The 25,120-nt window shown below is 56.3% G+C and overlaps 2 protein-coding genes across 3 annotated transcripts; both read left to right on the top strand.

Moving 5' to 3' along the window:
• Positions 1–13,240: 13,240 nt before the first annotated feature.
• On the top strand, positions 13,241–23,192 carry DPH1 (diphthamide biosynthesis 1; the record flags this gene model as incomplete). 2 transcript variants are annotated; one of them, XM_082605380.1, is made up of 13 exons in its annotated part: positions 13,241–13,373; positions 15,140–15,292; positions 15,413–15,476; positions 17,085–17,206; positions 17,629–17,786; positions 17,916–18,037; positions 19,927–19,995; positions 20,402–20,558; positions 20,691–20,791; positions 21,642–21,720; positions 21,981–22,121; positions 22,292–22,399; positions 23,104–23,192. In XM_082605380.1, 12 exons carry the CDS (start codon positions 13,313–13,315, stop codon positions 22,379–22,381), a joined length of 1,317 nt encoding a protein of 438 aa, XP_082461506.1. In that variant the 3' UTR covers positions 22,382–22,399; positions 23,104–23,192. The 2 variants fall into 2 exon arrangements, with proteins under 2 accessions (XP_082461506.1, XP_082461505.1); XM_082605379.1 differs by lacking the exon at positions 13,241–13,373 and having other exon boundaries at positions 14,971–15,292.
• OVCA2 (OVCA2 serine hydrolase domain containing) lies at positions 22,411–23,943 on the top strand. Its single transcript, XM_082605390.1, has 2 exons — positions 22,411–22,753; positions 23,104–23,943. The coding sequence occupies exons 1-2, from the start codon at positions 22,567–22,569 to the stop codon at positions 23,601–23,603; spliced, it is 687 nt and encodes a 228-aa protein (XP_082461516.1). The 5' UTR covers positions 22,411–22,566; the 3' UTR covers positions 23,604–23,943.
• The last annotated feature ends 1,177 nt before the right edge of the window (positions 23,944–25,120 follow it).

Here is a 25,120-nt window from a genome sequence, read left to right as displayed (position 1 = left end):
TGTACAGGGAAAACCATGAGACACCTTTCTCCATACTCCTCACTTAAAAAAAGAAATCTGTTCCCTCCTGGTTCCTGATACGAAGTTTCTTTTTTTTTTTTAAAGCCCTAGGTTAACGTGATTTAATTTTTCTTACAGTTGCAGAGCAATTTAAAAGTTAGGTTTGGGTACCAGGTTCCTTGTGTTCCAACTAACATGTCATCAACATTCAATCAACGTTGCCAGTCAGCTCATAAAGACACGACATTAGTTATTGGTTCAGTACTCTTTACCCAGTATCACACTTGTGCTACATTTTATTTTGTGCAGGATGCTGTATTAGTCGGGTCCTGGTGAGAGACACAGAGCACTGTCCGATTGAGTAACTTGATGAGCACATAACAAAGATGAGAAGAGTGGGTAAGGAAACCCTAAGAGATCATGTCTTTTACGGCCCCCTCCCCCCAGAGCTGAGTGAGGAGAGGGAGCTCTTACTGAGCCTGGAGAAAGAGCTGCTGTGAGGGCTTTGACCCTTTCAGCATATACCAGACTGACTTCCAACGGTCAGAACCCGCATTCCTTTGCCTGAGGGCCTCCTCTAGCAGGGAAGCTGTCTTTGCTTTCTCCAGGGGAACAGCACTTGGCCAGTGAGGGATGGGAGTTGTGTATAAATACCCCAGCTCCCTCCCCTTGGAGTGAGAGAACTTTGAGGTGCATGTTCTAGACTGTATCTGAAGTTCCCCAGTGGGATTAAGTTCTGGTTGCCCATGACAACACACCTGTTATTGGCTTCCTCCCTTCTCTGTCTCACTTCCCCACTCGTCTCCTAGTGTTTCCTAGGATCCCTCCCAAATAAAGACTTGCATTTGAATCCTTGTCTCAGGCTATACTTCTGGGAGAACCTTTGGGTGACCTATGGTGGAGGGATAGAGAGAGCCCATGGTGACCCACCATTGGTTGAACCCAGCCCTGGGACTCCAATTTTGGGGTTCTTTCCAGAGCCCCAGGGCCCCCAGGAAGAAAAGGGCCTTAGCCAGGCCAAAGCCAGGGTTGCACAGAGCTGCTGCTACAGGCAGAGCCTGGCGGCTGGTGAAGACAGAGACAGACAGGAGGGTAAACACCGTGAGACGTGCTGCCTGCAGCACAGGCTGAGGAGGTGGCCGGCGTGCTACAGCCCTCGCCCTCCACCCAGCCTGCCCGGGCTGCCCCACGCTGGCCACTGCGTGACCTACCCAGGCCCGCCTCCCCCGAAGCCCACCGCACTGCCTGCTCCTTCCTCCTCCCAGCCTGCTCAGACAAGCCCATGAATAGAACATTAAAGGTAAAACCTTCTAAAAGAAAAAGCAGCTCCCTGGTAGGAGTCGCCCCATGAAATGTCAAATGCAGGAAGCCTTGCGCGCTTCTCACTAATGGAGGCACCTTAGCCTCCATTCCCCACCATCCAATCGCCCTATAAATAAATCATTGTAAGAAGAATGCTGGTTTTCCCCCTAGGGCCTCATGAATCTCTCTGTAAAAGCCCCCTTCACGATGTGTTGGCTCAGGTGCCCAGAGAGAGACATGGTGAACTCTGCTAGGACAATTTTAGAGGCAGAAGTAACTCTCATGCCACCTCTGTGGGCTGAGAGCTGGTAACTCAGCTCTTCTCCTGACTTGGGGAAGAATTTTTTGCTCCATTTCCTGCAGATCCACCCCGACCACAGGGCCACTGTCCTCTGGAATCAGCCCAGGACGCTACCAAGAGGCCTCGGCTCCGAGGGCTGCGGTGGTTTGTCCCCTGGCAGACATGTGATCAGTCGTGCCCACCCACCCCTGCGTGGGCGGGTGAGCCATATACCCGTTCGAGCTTTGTTCCCGACACGTGGCATGCAGAGCGCTGGCCTGCCCACTCCCGGGGCCCCAATGAGTGGCTCACCAGCCACCCGTGGTGCCAATGTCACGCTAGTGGCCCCAGGGTGGGAGTGCCGACCTAAGCGCCAGAGCCCACAGCTGAGCATTCGGGATGCTCAGCTTTGCCACAGTGGGCCTCTGGCGTGCACTCCTGGAGCCTGCTGCATGCTCACCAGGTGTGTTTCTGCACACACACATAGAGTATTGTGCCAACCCTCTTGCTATGCTGGCACGGAGGCCTCCACAGCACCTCTTCTGAATCACATAGCAGGGGCTGTTTGTAGTTTCGGATCCCAAGTTCACTGACTGATTAGACAGTAATCACAGGTTCGGAAGCACCCCGCTGAATCTGTTAGATCTGACACCCCGCCCCACCCACACCGAGGAGGAGAGGCACTCCTCGCTCCAAGGGGGAACCTGCTCTTCCACACCGCGAGATCGGCTAGACTCTGCCTTTTCTTTTTTTTCTTTTCCAAACTGCAGGAAGAATGGGCCTCTCAGGTATGCAACCTCGGCCAGAAGGGGGCAGGAGAAATCCCTTGTGGAGGACAGCTCTGAGTTCTGCAATTACCACCCAGCTGACAGGGTAGGGCTGGGCCATGGGAGCGCCCCCAGGAGCGAAGGAACATTCCAGAGGAGGAGGGGCAGGTGCAGGTGGAGGGACCTCCCTCATCCAGCCTGCTAACTGCCACCACCAGAGGCTGTTGCTCCCTAGTCACCGACCAGTTTGGGGTGTGGCTCCGTTAGCCAGTCCACCAGGACAGCCTGGAAGGGGACCCGCGGAGAGCCACCTGTGGAGAAGTCCCAGCCCCCAGATAAACCATGGCTCCACCTTTCTTAAGGGCATGAAAGCAGGCAGGTTGGTGCTGGCCCACCGTCTCATCGTTGTCTGCAATGAAGAATCCAGAGCAGGAGACGGTAGGGGAGGGGTGTGTCTCCCCAGACAGAAAGTGTGTGTGTGGAGGTGGACAGGGTAGAAGAGGACACGTGAGAGAGGGGTTCAGGGTATCAGGAGCCCCAAGTCCCAGGCAGAGATGTTCCTGGAGGAACACCAGAAGGGGAGTGCATGGGAACTACCAGGGAGCTCTGTAACAAGGCACAAGCGACTCAGCAGTGCCCGGCACCTCGCAAAACAAACGTCATATACATCAAGGCAGATGGGCATGTGAGGCAGTGGAGCTTAACGGTTAAGAGAGCAGGGAAAGGAGCGTGGTGGCAGAAAAACCTGGGATCGCAGCCTGGCCCAGTGTGCCAGCTGGGTGACCCAGGGCAAGGGAGTTCATTTGTCTGTGCCTCGGTTTCCTTATCTTGATAGCAGGGACAAGCACAGACTGATCTTGATGGGTGATTGTGGAGATTGCATGAGGTAAGGCACGAAGTCCACTCAGCTTGGCCCGTCACTAGTTATAAGCAGCTATTGTCAGCATGTGGACAGGGATTGGCGTGATCGGATTCAAGGCAGGTTGGGAAGAACAGTCCATCCCCGATGCCCACTTCCAGCTCGCATCCATCCCTCCTCCCAGCAGGCTTGGCCAAGTATGCTCTGAGACCCACATGGCTTCCCCTTGCTCTAGTGATGGACACCAAGTCAGCTGTGCCTCTTCTCCCCAGTTCAACGACATCCAAAGGTCCCTGCTCCTGGGCCCCCTTGCCTTGGAGTTGATGTCTCCCTAGGTCTTCTCTCAAGCCTTGAGGAAGCCCTCGCCCTGGGGTGCCTGCCTCACTCGTCTCTCGGACTCACTTCTACCCAGGGTGGCCTGGTCAGCTCACCCTGAGGAAAGGGCTGCTTCCAGCACTCTGCACGGAGGTCCTGCCTTCTGCTGTCCCTGGAGGCTCTGTTCCCGTTTCGCCAGTTATTTTGCTTCCCCGGCCATCTGTTCCCTCCCTGTCATCTCCTCTCTGCTTTAACCTTAACCACCACTTCACTGCAGATGGTACCAGATCCATTCTTGACATCCTTCATGATGCCTGCCCCCTCCTTCTCATCTCCAGAGAGTGAGCTTCTGCTCTGTCCTTTCTCAGGCCCTGACTCCAAAGCTTGGAGTTGGATTCACCCCCCACAAGGTCCCATTCACCCTCCTCGGTCCCATCTGCTGTCAACTCTGTCACGGGTCAGAGGGCAAACACCTACCCTTTTCCCCGTCTTTTCCTTTTCCTAATGAGACTTCCTCTTTTCAAACTTGGCCGAGAACCTCTCCTGGCGTCAAGTCCACTGTTTGCTCTGGTATCCACCTGGTCTCCTAAAACAGAGCTGTTTAATCCTCCGGGGGGGTCGGGGTTGGTAGCCTGAATCTGAGACCAGAAACTCAGGTTCATTCCTGCAGTAAAGGAGCCAGTATGTCCACGCTGGGAGTTTGGGTCCTGAACAGTTCCTCTGTAGAAAATGGACCTGGAAATTGCAGTGAGGAGTTGGCCCTGTGTTGGCATGACAGAGATGGAACCAAAACACATTTTCCACATTGTGTGAGCTCACAAAAGGGGAGCATTGCACTGCTTTCCTTGCTTTTATTCTGGATCCTGGTGAGAAAATGCATGCATGGACTTTATTTAGCAACTCACTCTGCCTCTCCTCTCTATTGAGGTGACCTGGTGCTCCCCTAAAATTCTTCCTCTTGGCTTCTCTTTGCTGGCATAAGGACCAGGAGCTTTGAGGAAAGAAGTCCGGAAGCTCCTAAATAAGGAAACTGTCTTGGTGTCACTGGTTTCACTAGGCTGCATTACTTGAAGGGGACAGAATTGGGCTGGGAAGACTGAAATCCCACTTCTGTACCTGGATTTGGGCTAAAAAGCCTCATATCTCAACCCTCTAGACAGGGCTCTTGCATTTCCCCTCTACACTTTCTCTAGCAGAAAGGAGAGTGTCTTGGCTGTCCATGGAACACTCTCCACTTCCCTTCTCCATTGGGGCTAAGGAGGGCCATGTCACGCATAGCTCCAAGAGGAGCCTGCTTACACCTGGCCACGTGGAGACTCTCTGATTCCCTAGGGAACCTCTGGATTCAAATCAACCAAGCATCTGACAACCCCACGGTCCCCCTACCTTCCCTTCTTCCCACAAAGGAGACCCAATCTAGACACTAGGCGAGCCCATCAGGCTATGGAAACCAAAAGAACAAAATGCATCTTACTGGGTTGCAGGCCTTAATCTAGCTCTTGCTGAATTATGCAGGGATGGCATTAACTTATATAAATGAGTGTGTTTGACTGATTTTGTGGTTGATGTACAGATAAATTCTAATGAAAGACAGCTACAAGATTTTAAATTATTAATTAGACTGCCACTTAACAAAGCCTATTTGGCACTCTATTTCCTTGCTTAACAAGACAAAAACTTTAAGGTTCTGTATGCGCCCAGAGGCTGTTGATTTGCATTCTGTTTTTATAGCTCTAAAAATGAAAACCATAGATCCTGACCTTAAGCAGGCCGCTTCTTGCAAAGCAAAACCCCCAGCAGGCTGCCCTGCTTTCCTGGATGGTGCTGGGTGGCTCGGGGCCTCGCTTGCCCTGACCGCCTCTCATCTCTGACCAGAGATTTGCTTTTTTATATCCCTGGTTCTTCTGGGGTAGGCCAGGAGATGGAGAAGCCAGCAGGGCAGCTGCTGAAGCCTAAAGCTACCAGCGCTGTCGGTAGCAAGATCCACTGAGAACGCAGGGCTATTCTGGTTCACAGAGGCAGGGCTGTGGCCAGTAGAGTCTGTTCATTAAGAGATGCAAGGCAGGGCTTCCCTGGTGGCGCAGTGGTTAAGGGTCCGCCTGCCGATGCGGGGGGTGCGGGTTCATGCCCCGGTCCGGGAGGATCCCACGTGCCGCGGGGCGGCTGGGCCCGTGAGCCATGGCCGCTGAGCCTGCACGTCCGGAGTCTGTGCTCCGCAACGGGAGAGGCCACAGCAGTGAGAGGCCCGCGTAACGCAAAAAAAAAAAAAAAAGAGAGATGTAAGGCAGCATCCCCAGTTCCTAAAATGTCCTGCCTGGAGACAGCACCATGTTAACTGCAGTCAGACAATCAGCAATCAGAGGGACGACCCTTGTGGTCCAATCCCTACTCTCACCTTCTTCCTCCTCTAGGGTTTCTTTGCAGGATGGGTAGGGCTCGTGGTCCCCTCATCTCCCAGGATCTAGGGAGGGCTACTCTTTCTTCATCTTTCAAACCCTTTTCCAAATCATAATTAAACTGTGAAACTCCCTCAGAGCCAGGACCCCACACAGGATTCTGCATCTGATAGGCAGGGAAACTACAACTACTATCTGAATCCATGCCATGATATTTTTGCCGGGAGCCTTTGGGAACAATTTGAGAAGCAGAAACTTCAAGGGCCACCTCTCTTGGCACTAGCCCCAGTCATATCTTTGTCTCTGGGCACACACCTAGAATCCACACAGAGAATCTGAGTGGCCTGTGTGCGTGTGTGTGTGTGTGTGTGTGTGTGTGTGCCTGTACGCGCAAAAGAGGCCAGTCCTGGGGACCCGGATCAGGGGCCAAGGGAGAAAATTGCCCAGGAAAGGACCCAAATAGAAGTCCTTTGCCCACACCATGTCCCACCAGCAGGCTCCAGGCTGCTGGAGCCCAGCTCAGCCAAGTCCAGCAAAGGACTTCTCTGCTCTGCTTCCCTCAGGCCAATCCAGGTGGAAGCCTCTTTGGTTGGTAGAACCTCTCCTGCCAATGACGCTGTGCAGGAAGGGAAAAACAGCCCAAGTGGCAAATACACGTGACTGCCAGGCCTCCAGTGACCACCTCTTGGGCAAGGTAAAGAGCCTCCCCCTGGGGAGCGGCCCCCAGAATGCATTGGACTCATCCCAAGCTGTGCCTCTGGCTAGCAAGGATGGGAGAAAAAGGCTCCTGGAGGCTGCTCAAGCCTCCCTGGGCACTTAAACCATATAAATAAAGTGCGTGGGCTGCTTCATGGCTCGTTTTTAACTGTAAACTGCCAAAAGACAAAAGACCAAAAGGGAGATGTCAGTTCCTCTCTATTATCTCCATCACAGACCTGCAGCCCAGACATGGCGGCCTTTAAAACTGCCTGGGAAGCCTTCCCCACTGGGGCAAGTTTGCACGCTCCTGGCCCAGGCTGCCCAGACCTCGGCCTGCGCTCAGCTGCGTAAAAAAGCATCCTCTCTGTGCAGACACACTCTGGCCAGCACCGCCGGTTGCTGAAAAGGCTTTTAGTCCCTTTCTGCTGGGAAAAGGAACTGGGGTGTATCCGTGAAGTGGTTTCTCCAACCAGCCGCAGAGACTTTTCCCACCCATGGTGAAAGGCAGTCAGCGTTTCCCCCCTGCACTGCACCGACCCACGTGGAGGGCACAAGTCACACACAAGTTTGTGGATATTGACACGGTGGGGCAACCGAGGCTCCTGGGTCGGTCTGAGACAGCCGGGACCACCACACCGCCTTTACTGCTTCCAGCGCAGGCGTGGTTTCTTCACCTACCTGTCCGACCTCCTTATGGGGTCTCTTCCATCACCCCCCACATCTACTCCTCCCCGCCCATCTCCGGGCTTTGCTTCCCCCTTCTCCGCCACCTCCCCCCTGCCCATTTTCTCCTTCCCCATCCTACTGTGAGGTCAGAATCCTGTGCTTACGACACCTCGGTCTGTTGCCATGGAAACAGGGGCGGATTAAGGCTGGAGCGCGGAGCGCAGGGATCAGGCCCCTCCGCTACCTGAGCACCCGCCTCAGCTGGCTCCCGCAGGGCCCGGGCAGCCAGCCGCAGGCGCCCGCGGCTCATCAGCCGCTCGGCCCGGGCCAGGGACGAGGGGGTCCCGACGGGGCGCCGCAGCCCACCCGGACCTGGGAAGGGAGAGAGGTAGATGCAGAGGCCCGGGCAGCGGTTGGCGGAGCCCGCGGGCTCACGGCGTGGTCACCTGCCCTCCCTGGGCCCTGGGGACAGCTCCCGGCGCGGCAGCCACGTGGGGGCGCGGCAGGACTTCCCCAGCGCCAGCGCCAACTTTGCAGCGCTCAGCTATGAGCCCGACAAGCCCAAGGGTCGTCGTGAGGTGGTCGCGGGGCCAGCTCTTAAGTTGAGACTGGCTCCGGCCGCGCACGCTCCAGGCACGGCCTCCGCCTTCGCATCCCTCCGCTCCAGGCAGAAGGAAAGTTTGAGGAACCGATCAGCAGGGGCTAGCCACCAACCCTCGGCCGCTGGGTGTCCAGAGCCCGCCGCTGAGGACCACCAAAGCGGGGCTGCAGGGAAGGTGCCCGGCTCCAGGCCCCACCTGGGAACCAGGACGCGCAGTGAGCGAGCGCCCGGGCCGCGCGCTGACTGACCGCCAGCTGCACCGGAGCGCAGGCTGGACCCGGCCCCGCCAAAGCGGCAGAAGCTGGCGGCGTGTGCCCGCGCAGGGGATGGAGCCTGCAAGTCAAAACTTTATACTGGCAAAGCTAAGGTCCCAGGAGGCCGGCTTCCCTTCCATCAGGGGCAGCTCACTGTGGTCTCGAAATGACCTCGCCGAGCCAGATCCCTAGGCCTGGCCGCTTGATCCATGGAGCAAATCCCGTGTCTCGCTACTGGCCCCAGTCGGGGGCTGAGCTCCTCCAGCAGCACCTCCTCGCCGGGTGCGTCCCCGCGAAGCCCGCCAGTCACTGCCCAGAGCTGCTTCCCGGGCCCGGAGCCTCGGCGCCTGGCAGCTCTCGGGCGGCTCCCAGGCTCGCGGCTCTGCCCCGTGCGTATCCAACTCCAACTTGCCCCTGCGGCTCCAACTCACCTTTGCGAAGCATGTTGGCCTCGGGGCCGCCACTCGGAGGTCGGCCTAGGCGCGCTCCCTCCCAGGGTCCGGATTCAAATCCTTGGGCGCTGGCTGCAGCTAATCCGAGCGCGTCGAGGCGGGGGCAAACCGGGGATCCGCTTGTGCCCGGCGGCCCGGCCCCGCAGGGGCATGGTGAGCCCGAGCCCCGCGCCGAGGGCACCGGCGCCCACCAGCAACCGCGGCGCTGCCCGGCAACCCCGGGGCGAGCTGCTTGCTCCGCGGAGCTGGCGGCCTGCTTCTGCAGCCCCGAGCACTTTGCAGGCGGTTTTGAGGGGGGACGCCGCCCCCCGGCCGCCCGGCCGCGGCCCCCTCCTTTCCGCCCCCTCGGGCCGCAGCCGCCGCCGCGGTTGCTGCAAAAGGGCGCTCGCACGCACCGCCAAGCTCCGGGGAAAGCGCCCGGCGCGCGTTTGCAGGACCGTGCGATCGGCGGAGCGGGGCGCCTCCCTTTCTCCCCCCCGGCTTCCCCCACCTCTCCTCCCTCCTTCCCTCCCCCGCTCGCTAGCTCCCTCTCTCTCTCTCTCCGCTCCCCGCCCCCGCTCACGGAGCGCCTCCCATACAAAATTTATGAAAGTGCTCTCAGCTCGCGGAGCTGAGCGCCGTCTTATTCCCAGGGCAGCGGCGCTCAGCCTTGCGGCGCCGCCTCCCAAGGTGTTTTAGCTGCGCCCGACCCCGGGGACGATCCTCGGCCTGCGGCCGTCCAAGTACCTGCCCTAGTCCCCGGGCCAGTCGTCGGGCCACTCGAGAGCCCCTTCCGGGCCCCGTGGGCTTCCCGGGGCTCGCACCCGCCGCCCCACCCCACCCCCACCCCCCGCTCGCCCTTCGCGGATGGAGGTCACCGAGAGAGGCAGCTGGAAGCGTGCGCTCTGCCCACCGGCTGGGATGCGAGGACCGCCGCCCAGAGTCCCCGATTACAAGTCCGCACCCCTGCCCATCTCCTCCCTGGCCGGCTCCTCTTCCTCCTCGGAGGCTAGACGGCTCCTCCTTGCCCAGGATAGCTCCGGCAGACCCAGCCGCATCGCATACCGAGACCCAGGACACTATCCTTTTTGAGGGGTGGTGTGGTGTGCCCCCTGGCTGGTCTACACACCTCAGCAAGCATTGGGGAGGCCCAGTTGCATATTCTAGAGAGGGAAAGACGGGTGTGGGGCTCAGGCAAGCTATCTCCGCCTGGGAGGGTGGGGGGCCCTGTTCTCCCTCAGTCTACACAGACCCCGCCCGGGGCTTCGTGGAAAATGGAGGAGGCACCGCCTAAAAAACAGGTCCCACAGGGGACCAGTTGGGCTGAGCTTAGAGAAGGTTCAGGCCAGATGAGTCCTGGGTGGAGGCCGGCACCCCCTACTGGCCTGGGATAAGAGGGGTCCTGGAGGGGGGAAAGAGTGGGCTAAGTCACCCTTTAAAGGCACATTTATTGAGGGTCTATCATTGTAGAGTACTACTGTTCCCCGGGGATTCAGCCAATGAAAAAGGCAAGGTTCCTGCCCTTGTGGAGTTTACAGTTAATAGGGACAATTGAGGAAAGTCCAGATGAGATGGCGCTTGGAAGAAGAAACAGCCAGGTGTTGTTCTGGAGCTGATATGGGCAGATCAGGGAAAGCCGCTCTGAGCAAGTGACATCTAAGCAGAGATCTAATTGAAGTGAGAGGGTGAGTAGTGTGATTCCTTGGAGAAAAACTTGTCATGATCGGAAGGTCAAAAAGAAGGCCATTATCATTCATTCACCCATACATGCATTCAACCACACTGAGGCTCTGGGTTTGTGCTAACTACCTAGGCTTGGACTTCCAGAGTTTATGGCACAGTTGGGGAAGACCCACAAGCTATCCTAGAATGCGACAGGAAGACATACAGAGTGTGGGAGGGGCCTCTGCTAGCTCTGTAGGTGTGGGGGGTGGGAAGACCATCCAGAAAGGCTTCACAGAAGAGATGCCGTTGGTCTTGAGGGCTGAATTCATCAGGCTGAGAAGGTGAAAGGCCATTCCAGGCAGGAAAGAATGTGCAAATGCTTGGAGGTGAGAGAGTAACCTTGTTCTGAAGATTAAGAAGATTGGTCCGGAACTACCATGGCAGTCCAGTGGTTAAGAAGGAGCTTGCTTTCCAATGCAGGGGGTGCAGGTCGATCCCTGGTCGGGGAGCTGGGATCCCACGCGCCTCTTGGCCAGGAAGCCAAAATGTGAAACAGAGGCAATATTTAACAAATTCAATAAAGACTTTAAAAATGGCCCACATCAGGGCTTCCCTGGTGGTGCAGTGGTTAAGAATCCTCCTGCCAATGCAGGGGACATAGGTTCGAGCCCTGATCTGGGAAGATCTCACATGCCGTGGAGCAACTAAGCCTGTGCGCCACAATTACTAAGCCTGCGCTCTAGAGCCCACGAGCCACAACTACTGAAGCCTGCGCGCCTAGAGCCCACGTTCTGCAACAAAAGAAGCCACCGCGATAAGAAGGCTGGGCACCACGAGTGCAGCAACGAAGACCCAAGGCAGCCATAAATAAGTAAGTAAGTAAGTGAATAAATAAGTAAAGTCTATATAAAAAATGTTCCACATCAAAAATAAAATCTTAAAAAGAAATTGGTCCGTCTTGTGGGAAAAGAAGGTGAGGTATTCTCTTAGCCTCCACCAGCTGCAGAGCTGGACTGAGCCACCCCATCTGAGCCCTGCCAGGCAAACACTAGCTGAACTCAATGATGCTGAGAGCTGCAGGGGCCCTCCACCAGTAAACCAGTGTCAGCGAGGTTGAACAGCTTGACCAGCTTCTCACAGCCGATCAGCGCCAAAGTATGGGCCTGAATCAGGACGTGCTGATCCTCCTTCCATCTCCTCAAGCCGCCTCCCCATGACCCCCTGCCCCACAATCTCCAGTATCTTAGGCAAAGTTGGCTGGGGCTGGGCGTGAGTGTGAGAAGCAGAGTTATTTCAGTCCTCTGGTTGGGTGCTGTTTTGGAGTCCAGCCAGGGATTGGGGGCGACCGTGGGTGGGTGTTGTAGTTTAATGTGGGGGGAGCGCTGTGCCCGCCTTCTTGTCAGGCAGTAATTACTCAGACTGCTGAGTAACTCTGGCAGGGAGACCCCCATGGACAGATGGAGGTGTTCTCCGCCTAAGTTAAGTAACAGCCCCCAATGTCCTGCACTGCAGGGTCTTGGGGCACATGCTCACCTCCTAATGGGGGCCAGGGCAACTCATTTAGGACAGGCGCTGTGGGGCAATGTTATAAAAGGATGGGGGACTTCTATCACCAGTGGGCCCACCTCTGCCTAGGGAAAGGCTCTAAGGGATACATACGGGGCCTGCTAGGGAGAAGCCATTACTCTGCTGGAGCCAATTTTTCCCCCTTGGAACTCACAGCTGCAGCCAGAGCTAAAGCTGCCCACAGGCTGGGCCTTAGTGTCCTGAATGGGGAGGGGCTGGACTCACGGGGTCCCTGGAATTGAGATCCTACACCCTAGGGGTCCAGAGAACCTGAGGGAATGGGTAAGTGCAGGCTGGACTCTTATCAGGCTGATGGGGTGTTCCTTGGACCCATGTTGGCCACATTCCTGCCCAAAGCTGTGATTGTCCTAAGAGCATCAGTTGGTGGTCTGACGGGCAGAGCACTGACCCCTTCTGGTCCTCCCCTTGGCTGCTCATTCCCAGCCTGCCCAGCCAGCTCTCCTCTCTGGGCGGTCTCCCAGGCAGAGCCGGTCCCTGGCTGCTTGTTTTTCACTTCTCCCTGCACCTTAATTAGGAGTTTCCAAGCAGGGAGGGCCTCCAGGGGAGCCCGAGGCCACAGAGCGCCTTAAAGGGCCAGCTGTGCTCACATAGAGAGCAGAGAGGAAGATGGTGCCAGAGGGCTGCGTGGGCAAAGGGCCCTGGGGGACGATTCCTCTATGGGGCCGACCTTGCTGAAAGCCAGTCCTGCAGGTACTCTGCTCTTCCAAATGTCAAGGCTGTCTCGCTGGCTACCCTGCCTTCTCTTTGAGATTCCAGAAGCTTATGCACTGATCAGGAGAGAGGCTTCCTAGGCCTGAGGGGCAGCCTAGGCAGGAAAAACGTTGGCCAGAATCCCGAAGGTTTAGGCAGTCGAGTCCTTAGACTTCCCCACTCTGCCAGGAAAGCACCTTCAGGCTGGGGACCTTCCCCTGGTAGCAGTTTATCACAGGTGAACCTTCCACACTGTCGCTTCTAAAGGTGTAAGGGCAACCCAGCGCTCCGGAAACCAGCACCAAGACAACTTGGAACTGGCTCGGTGGGTGCTGAGTTCTGTCCTGTCCGAGCAATGGGGTCCTCTGAGGCAGGGAATGCGGCCCCACCCATAGGCATCCAGGTCTTATCAGGAGGGGAGAGAGTGAGGGGAGCTGAAGGAGGACCCTGTGGTGTCGCCATTTACAAGACTCCGCCCTCAGAACTGGGGTAGGGAGTCGGCAAATAGGAGGGCACTTGTCGGGGAGAACCAGGTTCAAGCTGCCCGGAAGGGGAGGAGGGGACAGGGTCGCCGGGAGAACGAAACCGCTGTAGCCGGGGACCACCAGGGGCTCCCGAGAGTCTCGACCTTCCCGGCTGACCTGGGAGCCCACTCTAGCCCCACCCCTATCTTTCTCCTTCACGGTCCCCGCCCCGCAAATCCCCGCCCCTCGCTGGCCGATCGGCGATCGATCGCACTGTCTGCGCTCTCCTCGTTCTTCTAGCGCTGTCTTGTTGGTCCCAACGTGGGCCAGCTGGTGATGGCGGCGCTGGTTGCGGCCGAGGCCACAGAGTCCGGCAGCCGAAACGGCCCGGGCAGAGGTGGGTGCTATAAGGCTGCGGCCTCCGGACCTCGCATCTCGGGGTAGGGCCCCCAAGTCAGGGACAGGACCCTTTAATGGCGGCGGCGCGTTTCTCCTCCAGACCCGGAAGGCCTTGCCGTCGCTCGCTCTGGGCGGCTGTCGCTGGAGCCCAGGACGACAGGTCTTTTGCAGCCTTAGGGCACGATCGGGAGCAGCCCCTCCTAGGAGCTTGTAGTCCTTAAGTCGGAAACGCTACCCCCCCTGCCTTGGCGGGCAGACAGACGCCTGAAGACTCACGGATAAGACGTACCCGACGGGGAGGGAAGGAGCCAGGCGCGTTGCCCCGGGCATTCCACAAGCGTGCCTTCGGGGAATGCTTCAGGAAAGATGCACAAGGTTTCATTCACCTGGCACTTATTGAGCGCCCGCTGAATGCCAGGCCTGTGCTAGCTGCAGGGACTGGACTGCAGCCCTGCCCTCAGGGATCTCACAGTCTACCGAGGAATGCTGACGTAAACAGAAGGTTACAGCCAAATGAAAAGGAAGCGCCTACTGGCCCTTGGGACAAATCGAGCTGCTACGACTAGCAGCTCCCACACCCCAACAACCACAAAGGGCTTGGGCCTCTGCCAGAGGAGCTTCTGAGAGGGGCGGGCCCAGAGACGCAGGCTTGTGTTTCATGGCCTTTGAAACATCTGAACAAGTACCATAGCAGTGGTAACATTCAAATCTGGACTTAGGGTCCCAAGCCTGCCATTCTAGTTCTCCACTGCACCATCACCACCACCACAGAGGCTGAAGTGTCAGGTCTGGCAGGATCCCTGGCAGAAGTTCTGGCAAATAGTACAGGCTCAATAAATATTCGCTGAATAAATCATTTCTCTCCTTGTCACATTCCCAAACTGTCTGGTGCCTAAAGGGAGACCAGGGTTGGGCTAAACTGAATTGTGGGGAGTAGGATGCAGATGAAGGGCTGCAGCCTTCGTAAAGGGCTACAGTGTTTCTTCTCCTTTAATCAGGGGTTTGTAATTATTTGTGTACCTGCATTTGCCGCCACTAGACTACTAGCCCCTAAAGGGCAAGGTCACTTTTCTGTCCATACCTGTTTGCCCACAGTCCTGACTAGAGTGTATTCTTTCCATCCTTCCTGGGGTGGGAAGTGGGGTAGAATGATGGAACTGGGGAATTTGTTAAGTCAGTTAAATGTATGGTGTTTATTTCCCTTTTAAATGAGGAGAGGGAAGAGTGCAGGAGTTAACCAGTGTAGACATAGTCAGTGGGACTCAAGTAAGGAAGGCAGTCTTTTAAATTAGTACTTACAACAGTTTGCTTATAGATCTCATATCTAGGATCTCAGAACTTCAAGGTGTTCTCAGGGGCTGGGGGGAGAGGGACGTTTTCCCAGACTGGTTGGGCTGGCTGGGCTCTTGGGGTTTCCTCAGGATTGTTCTCTATCAAGGAGCGGTTGTGTGGACTTTTTTTTCATTTGCCTCTCAGTTGAGTCCCCTAGTGTCAGCTTACTCTCCTGAGGTAAGAGCTGAGCCACACACTCAAGTCCTTGATTCCCAATAATCTCATAACATGGAAATTAATTATACAGATTTCCTCCTAGCTTAATGGGTTGTCTTTCCAGCTTCAGGATGAACTCAGTGGGGAAGAAGGCTGGGCCAGTCTCCTTGGCATCTAGGATCTGGGCCTTAAACTTGGGTGGTGTTAACAGCTCACTCAGGTCTGGCTGTGGTTTAGGCCAGGCACCAACCAACTCAGGCCTTGCATTCGTCCTAGGTCGAGCCCCTCGGGGCCGCTTGGCCAATCAGATACCTCCTGAGATCCTGAACAATCCCCAGCTGCAGGCAGCCATTCAAGTCCTGCCTTCCAACTATAACTTTGAGATTCCCAAGACCATCTGGAGGATCCAACAGGCCCAGGCCAAGAAGGGTGAGCCCATAAGCTTTGAGCGGGGGTGGGGGAGGAGAGGTTGCCTGGCCGAGCCAGGGGCAGTGTCCCCATCCCAGTCTCTTCCCAGCCTTCTGCTCACGTCTCTGCTCTGTCTTGCAGTGGCCTTACAAATGCCTGAAGGCCTCCTCCTCTTTGCCTGTACCATTGTGGATATTTTGGAAAGGTGAGCCTTGGGCCACTGACGAAGCTGAACCAAGACCTTCCCCGTGTCCATTACAGCTCTGCCTGTTGGCATCATTTTTTCCTTCTGGACCTCTGCCTTACCGTGTTCCTTCCCACAGCCATACACACACCAAGGGAAAACCCCCAAACTAAACTCCTAGCCTGCTGCAATCCCTGCTTGTCTCTATAACTCTCCCCTTCCCTAAAAGAAATCGGGAGGGAGAAATGAGTCAATTCCAGTATCTTCAAAGGTGGGCCCACAGCAGGTGGTGGAGCCTGAGGAAGAAGCTAAGAGTCCTCAGAGTTGACCCTGCAGTGGGCTGGGTGGTCAGCATGGGGTCTGGCTTGGGGGAAACTTTTTCTCTGGCACATTTGGAGGAGTGAGGCAGGAGGGGCTTGGCAGAGGGAGAAGCGCATCGGAGATGGTATTCAGTTCCTCTCCCTCCCTCATCTGAGTTTCTTCAACACAGTGAGCCATCCTTGGGCGGGGGGGGGGGGGGGGGGGGTGAGTGCTCAGCCATTTGGAACCAGCACAGGAACAGGGAGGGCGAAAGAAGAAAGGGGAGGTCACCTCGTGATGGGAACCTCCCACTCCCCTGCTGCCGCCCTACCCCCACCCGGCTCCTCATCCCCGCAGCCACAGACTCACTTCCCTGCTCCCACCCTCTTGCCCCTTGGGGATGCTCTCTGGGGCTCGGGCCAATTTGCATACATTTTAATCTATAAAAAATTAAGTGCTCTGGCTGACTCAGACGCCTGGGCTGCATTCTAAGGAGCTGAATTATCTACTTCTGTGCACAGCCTGATTTGAGGAGGTGGGGGAGCTGCCTGGCAGCAGCTCAGCTTTTCGCACCACACCCCCAGGAGAGGAATGGGGAGACCCCCTGACACTGAGCCAGACTCCATGCCCCAGGGGTGGGTCTCAGGGAAGAGCTAGTCCTCTGGCCCCATTCCTGTGGTGAGTTCAGGGAGAGTGGGGTCTCCCCCAGCCACCCATCCCCCAGTGATTCAGGCCTGGCAGCAGATCCCATGGCAGTGTGCTGGCCAGAGCCCACTCTTCCTGACGCATGAGGTATGTGGGTGGAGCCATGTGCTGCGGAGGAGCTGTCCACGGGTCCCCCCATCCCGGGCACAGAGGGCCCTGACTAAGGGTGGGGAGGTAGCAGGGGGTCTGGGCGATGGGGAGGCTATGTGTATCCCCACACGCGTGCCCACACACACGTCACGGTGCCAGGGTGTGGGAGTGGGTGTCTTCACCCCTGTGTGCATGCTCATTGCTCTGGGTGGGAGGAGTTGGGGCGGCGGAGGTCTGTGTCTGACCCCCTGTATGCCAGGCTGAGGGTTGGGGGTCCCTCTTGCAGTCTGAGCCTGGGCAGAGGAATAAGGTTGCTACAGAGTCCGTCCTCATACCGCTACGGTTCCAGGAGCTGCTGCCAGGCCTGGGGGAGGTAGCAGCTGGGCCCCTCCTACTCTGTTGGCAGAAGTGGCAGCTGCCAACCCAAGGGATTGGGAGAGGTAGGGAGAGTGGAGCTGGGCCCTGAGGTACCTCCACAGTTAGGTTCTCTGCTACCTCCTTGCGTCACTGTCCCATTGTTCTCCACCCCGACAGGTTCACGGAGGCCGAGGTGCTGGTGATGGGTGATGTGACCTACGGGGCTTGCTGTGTGGATGACTTTACCGCAAGGGCCCTGGGAGCTGACTTCCTGGTGCACTATGGCCACAGCTGCCTGGGTACGGCAGACCAGGACACCCACACCCTGGCAGGGAGGTGGGACTGCACGCTCATCCCCATCACAGTGCCTTGTCCTGCTTGTATGCACAAGGTCCCTCCCAGTTTCTGGGATGGCCTTGGCCTTCCTGCACTGCAGGTGAATCTTTCCTTTGGATTTGGTTGCCTTGGAAACCATGCTGCCATCCCAGATGCGGGTGTTTGAAAGGCTGTTGGTGGTAGAGCAGGCTGCGCCCCCAGCCGAGTGACAGAGATGGAGCTTCTGAAAGACCCGTGACAACACCCTCCCCACCGCCCCCAGCCCCTCCCTCTAACCCTCAGGCTAAAGCCACTGGTCCTGGCTACTCAGAAACCTCGGCCCGGGCCAGGCCCTCTGCCCCTCCTGCCTTCTAGAACAGTCTCCTGAACTCTTCCCTCCTCCCAGTTCCCATGGACACCTCGGCCCAAGACTTCCGGGTGCTGTATGTCTTTGTGGACATCCGGATAGACACTACCCACCTCCTGGACTCTATCCGCCTCACCTTTCCCCCAGCCAGTGCCCTTGCGCTGGTCAGCACCATTCAGTTTGTGTCAACTTTGCAGGTAAGTGGGCAGACAGTGGCCAGTCTCCAGGCTCTTCCTGGATCCCCATGGCAGGTGCTCCAGGCTGGTCCTATGGCCCTGCCTCTCCTTCCCCATCCACTTGCTTCCCTTCCCTCATTATCCCTACAGGCAGCTGCCCAAGAGCTGAAAGCTGAGTATCGTGTGAGTGTCCCACAGTGCAAGCCCCTGTCCCCTGGGGAGATCCTGGGCTGCACGTCCCCCCGTCTACCCAAGGAGGTGGAGGCTGTTGTGTAAGTGAAACATGGGGTGTCAGTCATAGAGACACAAGAAATGTACCCTAGGAGGGAGCTGAGGTTCATCATTCAGGAAAGGAAACTGAGTCTAAAGCTCCTTAGCCATTCGCTCAAGGTCACCTTGCAAGATGGGGACCAAATAGGGTTTCAGGTTTCCTGTCTCCCTCTCCAGTGCTCTGTCCAGCATCCAGAAGGCTATGCCCAGGGTGGAGCAGGAATCAGGGCCTGATGGGGGGATGAGGGTGGGCTAGAAATGGTGGGACTATAATTGGAGAAGATGGATGGGCACGCCCAGGCTGCAGCCCTATTAATTTAGCATCCGGACAGCTAACAAGCAGGAGCATCATGTCTCCTGCTGCCTAATTATTTTAGGTAATGGAAATGCTTAATGTTGTGTGAACGCAGCCAGCCCCAGAGCCGACAGCTCCCCCGGCTAAGACTGGGTAGGGGAGCCCCATTCCCAGCTAATGGCAGGGAAGGAGGAAGGGGCACTCCTCTGACTCAGCCCCACCTCTGGGGCTGCTGATGCTGCTCCCACAAGCCTTGCTGCACCCACACAGCACATCCCTGCCCCTAGCAGGCCCACATCAGGGCCTTCCCCAGCCCAGACCTGGTAGCCCTGCTCCCTGAGGGGCATTCCCCCTGTGCCTGTGCCTACATAACTCTGAGCTCATAGATGCCTACCCCTGGGGGCATCATGGTGTGTGTTGGAAGGAGGGACACTGAGTGTTGGCCATTCATCAAAATTTGGTGTGATCTCCAAGACAGAAGGAGCTGCCATGCAGATTGTCTTCCATGCTCTGGCCTCTCCATGGTCTGGGAAGGTACTGTTAGGGACAGCATCTCCTAGGCATGCTTGGTACAGCCTGATGGGTAAGCCTGGAATCAAATCCCAGATGTACTGCTTAATAGCTGTGGGACTTCGGGCAAGCTTCTTAACATCCCTGAGCCTCACTTGTATCTTCTGTGGAATGGGGATACTATAGGTAGCAGCTTGGAGGGTTACCTGATAGGACTGAGTGAAGTCATACATTCACTGGGTGTTTAGCCCAGGCCTGGTACACGGAAGGCACAAGCCCAGTAAACAGTGGCTGTTATTACAACTCAGTAACTGGACCCAAGAGCTAGTTTGGGCAGAGAGTAGCCAGTATATACCCTGAAAGCTCATTTATGGCATAGATGACACCCTGAACACTACTTCCCACATCTATATTGAGCTAGGTGAGGGAGAATCTGTCCCTCCACCTCCAAGTTAGGATCTAGATCTAGAGCCTTACTGTGGTCTTGGCTGTCCCTTTACTCTTCCCCCAGAAGGTCGGGGTGGGGAGAGGTGCAGTTCTTAGATTCTGCATTACCTAGCTAGAGGGGCCTTAATGGTCATCCAATTCAAACTTATTTCACGTGTGAAAAAACCAGGACGGGGTCTCCCCTGGTGGTGCAGTGGTTAAGAATCTGCCTGCCAACGCAGGGGACACGGGTTCCATCCCTGGTCCAGGAAGATCCCACATGGGGCGGAGCATCTAAGCCCGTGCGCCGCAACTACTGAAGCCCACGTGCCTAGAGCCCGCGAGCCACAACAAGAGAAGCCAGCTCAATGAGAAGCCCGTGCACCACAACAAAGAGTAGACCCCACTCACCGCAACTAGAGAAAGGCGGCACGCGGCAACGAAGACCCAATATAGCCGAAACAAAAACAAAAAACAGGGCGGGTGGGGTGGCGTGGGGTGGGGTGAGGGGGGCGGTGTGTGTGAAATGATGCTTTGTCCCAGTTCACATACACAGTCAGCAGCATAGCCAAGAACTCAGTCCTCTGGACCTCCGAGCCAGTGCCTGCTTCTTCTGGTGCCCCACCCCACACTTACTGTCCCCTTTCTCCCCCCCTGCAGATATCTTGGAGATGGCCGCTTCCATCTGGAGTCTGTCATGATTGCCAACCCCAATGTCCCCGCTTATCGGTATGGACTGAGCTGGGCTGACCAGCTGGGAAGGGGGTGGGGTTCTCTGCCACTGAAACCCTCAATCAGCCCAAACTTCCTCATCCCTTGGCCACTTAACAGCCCCCGGCCCTAAGGATCTGAGGCACTTGGGTTCTGAATCTGGGTATCAGGAGAAGGGCTGCTGCTGCACAGCACCTACCCATCCCCTGGAATCACACCTGGATCCTAGACCCCTCTCCCACTCTTGCCTGCTCGAGTTGTGGAACTGATCTTCCCAACGACAATCTCTGCTCTTGCCTCTGTTCTTAATTGCCTGCATGGAGCCTGAGGGTTCAGGAGGCCAAGGGGCCCAGTCGGGGAGCTGTGTATATAGCACAAATCCTGTAAGTGGCTGTCAGTGTGACCATGACAGCTTCTTTTCCAGATACGACCCATACAGCAAAGTCCTGTCCAGAGAGCACTATGACTACCAGCGCATGCAGGCCAACCGCCAAGAAGCCATAGCCACTGCCCGCTCAGCTAAATCCTGGGGTCTCATCCTGGGCACTTTGGGCCGCCAGGGCAGTCCCAAGATTCTGGAGGTCAGAGGGCTCAGGATGGCCTCTGGAAAAGAGGACTAAGTGGGAACCGAGCTGGGAAAATCAGTAGCCTAAGGGATTTAGCTTTGGCTGCTTGATCGTGGGGACCCCAGCTCTGCCTCTGTCTCCCAACAGCACCTGGAATCTCGGCTCCGAGCCTTGGGACTTCCCTTCGTGAGGCTGCTGCTCTCTGAGATCTTCCCCAGCAAGCTTAGCCTTCTTCCTGAGGTGGATGTGTACGTTTCCCCACCTTTCCTGTCTAGCTATGACTGGCTAAAAAAGCTTAGAGTCTGGGTCCTTCCCAGCACCTGTTGAAGGCTGGAGTCGGTGCTTCCATGATCATGGAATTTCAGTGTTAACAGAGCACCCGTCCAGCAGGGACTACCCTTGGCTGTGGGTCTTCCCTACTGTGTCTGGCTTGGGGGCTCACAGGCAACGGCAGCATCATAGTCATTCTGCGTGAGATGAGTTGGAGGGGTGGTTGGCACCTGCACTGTACCAGGCACTAAATTTGATTCTGGGGATACTATTGCACATGAGCTGCCCAGGCCCTCCCTTCAGAAAGTTCATAGTCAGTGGAGGAAACAGGAGAAAACAAGCAACACCATAGTGTTATTCTTTTTTTTTTTTTTTAAATAAATGTATTTATTTTTGGCTGTGTTGGGTCTTCGTTGCTTGGCATGGGCTTTTTCTAGTCGCGGCGAACGGGGGCTACTCTTCGTCGCGGTGCGGTGACTTCTCGTTGCGGAGCATGGGCTCTAGGCACGCAGGCTTCAGTAGTTGTGGCTCACGGGCGCTACAGTGCAGGCTCAGTAGTTGTGGCACACAGGCTTAGCTGCTCCGCAGCATGTGGGATCTTCCTGGACCAGGGCTCGAACCCGTGTCCCCTGCATTGGCAGGTGGATTCTTAACCACTGTGCCACCAGGGAAGTCCCCATAGTGTTATTCTAAACAGTAGTAGGTGACAGTCTTTACTTTAGAATAGTAAGCATGCATTGGCTGTGTTGGGGACACAGCCACGTTCTTCAGCATGCTGCCCAGGAACAGGGGGGCCCCCCTTTGATCTGACGTGACTTCCCCTCCCAGGTGGGTGCAGGTGGCATGTCCACGCCTCTCCATTGACTGGGGCACAGCCTTCCCCAAGCCGATGCTCACACCCTATGAGGTAACACCACGTTTTGAAAATCCCTGGGATAGAGTGGGCTTTGCTCCTAGTTCTGTGGGTGGGTGGGCAGCACTTAGTTACAGCTGAGCCACTTCCTAGCTGTGTGGCCTTGGAAGTCCCTTCACCTCTCTGAACCTCACATTTCCTCTCTGTGCTATAGGGATATAATAGGACCTTCGTAGGCCGTCGTGAGGGCAGAATTAAATAATCCTGCGTAGAAAAATGTTGGCAGATGTTACTGTCCGGTGTTTCTCCTCTAGGCGGCAGTGGCCCTGAGGGACATTCCCTGGCAGCAGCCCTACCCTATGGACTTCTACGCCGGCAGCTCCTTGGGGCCGTGGACCGTGAACCACGGGCAGGATCGGCTGCTCCAGCACCCGGGCCGGCCGGCGCTGGGGAAGGTAGGAAGGAACCTCAAGGAGGGCGGAGAGGCTTGGGCGCGGCCAGACATTGGCCGCCTCCTTGGTGACGCGAGCCGAGCCCGCCGCCCTGCGGCCGCTACGGGAAATGCGTGTTAGCGGGGTGGGGAACGTCGCGGAAGCGAGACCGTGACCAAAGTCGGCCACCTCAGGTTCAGGAGAGGCCCGCGCGCCCCTTTCCAGCCGTGGCTTGCGAGGCTTGCAGCTGCAGAGACGAGGAGGTCGCGCCGCTCGCTCCCTGAAACGCTCCTTGGTCCCAGGTATCAGCCCCAGCTCTGGCCGGGACGCACCCTCTCTCCGTTGTCATGGCAACGCCCACTCTCTCTGAGGCCCGCCTCCAGGGTGGTGCCGGCATTGGGTCCCGCCCCCTTACGTTCAACTTCCGCTCGGGGGAAAGACCGCTTCCGGTCCCTTGCGCTTGCCCAAAATGATGGCTACGTCTCCGCCTCTGCGAGTCTTGTGTCTGGCCGGTTTTCGGCAGAGCGAGCGGGGCTTCCGCGAGAAGACTGGAGCGCTGCGGAAGGCGCTGCGGGGTCGCGCAGAGCTCGTGTGCCTCAGCGGCCCGCACCTGGTCGCGGACACAGCGGGCCCTGAGGGCGCCGGGCCACACCCCGGTGAGATGAGCCCTGCCCGGAAATGCGCTCAGAGTCTTCTCTGTCTTGCCTCGTCCCCGTAACGCCTGCCTGCACACAGCCACCCGGTCCCTCCCCTCATTCCTGCCACCCTCCCACCTCATTCTGCCTATGCCCTCCATCCCTCCCACCCCAGCCCCTCGCTCAAATTCCAGCCTGGCCCTCCCAGACTTCCACCTTGTCTCCTCTCCAGGTCAGTCTGTTCCCCGCCTCATTTTCCCCAGACTTTCTTCTCTCCTCAGCCTCCTCTCTTTCCCTAACTCCCTTTCTCATTTCTTTCCCCCTGGATTTCCCCTCGTCCTAACTCTGAACTCTCCCCCTCACCGCTGTAGGGCCCTGCCCTCCGGAGGAGCAACCTCGAGGCTGGTGGTTTTCCAAACAGGAGACAGACGTTTTCTCGGCACTGGAAGAGCCCACGGTGTGCAGAGGTCTGGAGGAAGCCCTGGGAACGGTGGCACAGGCACTGAGCAAGCTGGGGCCTTTCGATGGGATCCTTGGTTTCAGCCAGGGGGCCGCGCTAGCAGCCCTTGTGTGTGCCCTTGGCCAAGCCGGCGATCCCCGCTTCCCTTTGCCCCGGTTTATCATCCTGGTATCTGGTTTCTGTCCCCGGGGTCTTGGCCTCAAGGAAGCCATCCTGCAGGGCCCCTTGTCACTGCCTTCCCTCCATGTTTTTGGGGACACCGACCGCGTCATCCCCTCTCAGGAGAGTATGCAACTGTGTAACCGATTCGCTGGAGCCATCGCCCTCACCCACTCTGGTGGCCACTTCATTCCGGCAGCCGCAGCCCAGCGCCAGGCCTACCTCCAGTTCTTGGACCAGTTTGCAGAGTGACAGATCAACAAATGCCTTTGCCTCTGCGTCCCCGCTCCACTCCCCATCCCCTAATGGGGACGCATGATCTTGATGCAGCCTCTATAATCCCTGTCCTCCCCTTCTGTCCCCTACTGTGACCTCAAGAGACAAATATCAATACTTAAGACTCAAATTATATAAGCCCAGCTCTGCACTCAAGAAAAAGAGGATTAGGAGGCCTAATGGACTTTGACCATGGCATCTGATATTCAAATATAAAAAAGGTCAGTGGAGCCCTGGATGAGTGGAGAGTCACACGAAAAGCAGAGACTGGCAGCACTGTGACTGGTACAAAATAAAGTGGTGATTTGGATTTTGAGCATCGTTTCCCTGGTATACACAGCAAAACTCATTTTATTAAAAAAAAATAAAAGTGGATTCCTGGCCATCCACACAGCCTCCAGGGCAGCACCAAGCAGGGAGGTGTTTCCAGTTATGAACCCCCAGGACAAGCTCATGCATGTGTGCACGTAGACACTTACACATTACTGGTGAAAGTCTTAAGTCCCAACCTGAAAGAAAGGAGGCCTCCCTGAAGCAGGGAAGAATTTACATCTGAGAAGTTTGGGGAAGAGATCAATTGGCAGGGCTCTGCCTGGGCCATACTGAGTTTTGGCTTCCTCCATCCTGATCCCTAAGAGTTGTGTGTTGACCTGTCAAAACCTGGCTTCATATGTTCTCTGCTTTCTCCACCATAAGTCTTACCCCTCCGAACTATGAGCTTGAAGGGTGGGATGGTGCTAGACCTTAGACCTTGATGGAAGCCAAAGATAGCACAGAAGTAACCTTCTTCCAAACTTGGCCCTGTTTGCAGCGTTTGAGATTGATGCTACTCTGTAGAGATTGCAGCCAAGACCTAAGCAGCCCATCTGGCTTGAAAGTGGTGTTTTTCCTAGACACTCTAAAGACTGCTCACTTCAGCCATTTCCCCCACTTCCAGGGCCTTCATCCCCAGCCTGCCCTGCCTCTGCAGACTCACCAGCTTGTTCCTTTTCTGGAAGTTCGCAACAGGCCCTATCTGGCCCTCAAGCATGGCTGCCCCAAGTAGTTTAGTAATTGAGCAGGAATTGAGATTAGGTGATTGTAGCACAAATACTCTAGCCCATCCTGAGACGACAAGACAAATAGTCTGAAATCACCTGAAATTCTGAGTTCTTCACAACGGACAGCAGCTGTCCAAGATTTTTTAAAAAGAAAAAAAAAAAAAAAAAAAAAAGAGTTACCTGCCCAGACAGACCCCGTTTACTGAGTCTGGAACCTTTACAGCAGAAAGTGGGGTTGGGGAGAAAGTTCTCTCTTGGTACAGTCTGCTACTGCCTTGTTCTTGGGGTTTTTTTGTTTTGTTTTTGGTTGTTTTAAAGGGAGATCCCTTCCTTGGCAAAAGGAAGAGACTCTGAAATGGACTGAATTACTCCTATAGACCTGTTTGTTGGCTTTGGCCCATAGAATTTTAGAAAAAGTTGGGATTATGATACTTAAAAATTTTGGAATTTCAC

The sequence above is a fragment of the Mesoplodon mirus genome (genome assembly GCF_964341445.2).
Source record: "Mesoplodon mirus genome assembly, chromosome: 18".
Lineage (NCBI taxonomy): Eukaryota > Metazoa > Chordata > Mammalia > Artiodactyla > Ziphiidae > Mesoplodon > Mesoplodon mirus.
Note: the sequence above shows the minus strand (reverse complement) of the source record. Positions and strands in the feature narration are given on the sequence as shown.

Bases quoted from the DNA above. Each gene is read 5' to 3' on its own strand.
- OVCA2 (XM_082605390.1), top strand. From the start codon at position 22,567: ATGATGGCTACGTCTCCGCCTCTGCGAGTCTTGTGTCTGGCCGGTTTT. The intron at 22,754-23,103 runs GTGAGATGAGCC...TCACCGCTGTAG, and splicing joins GGGCGCCGGGCCACACCCCG to GGCCCTGCCCTCCGGAGGAG.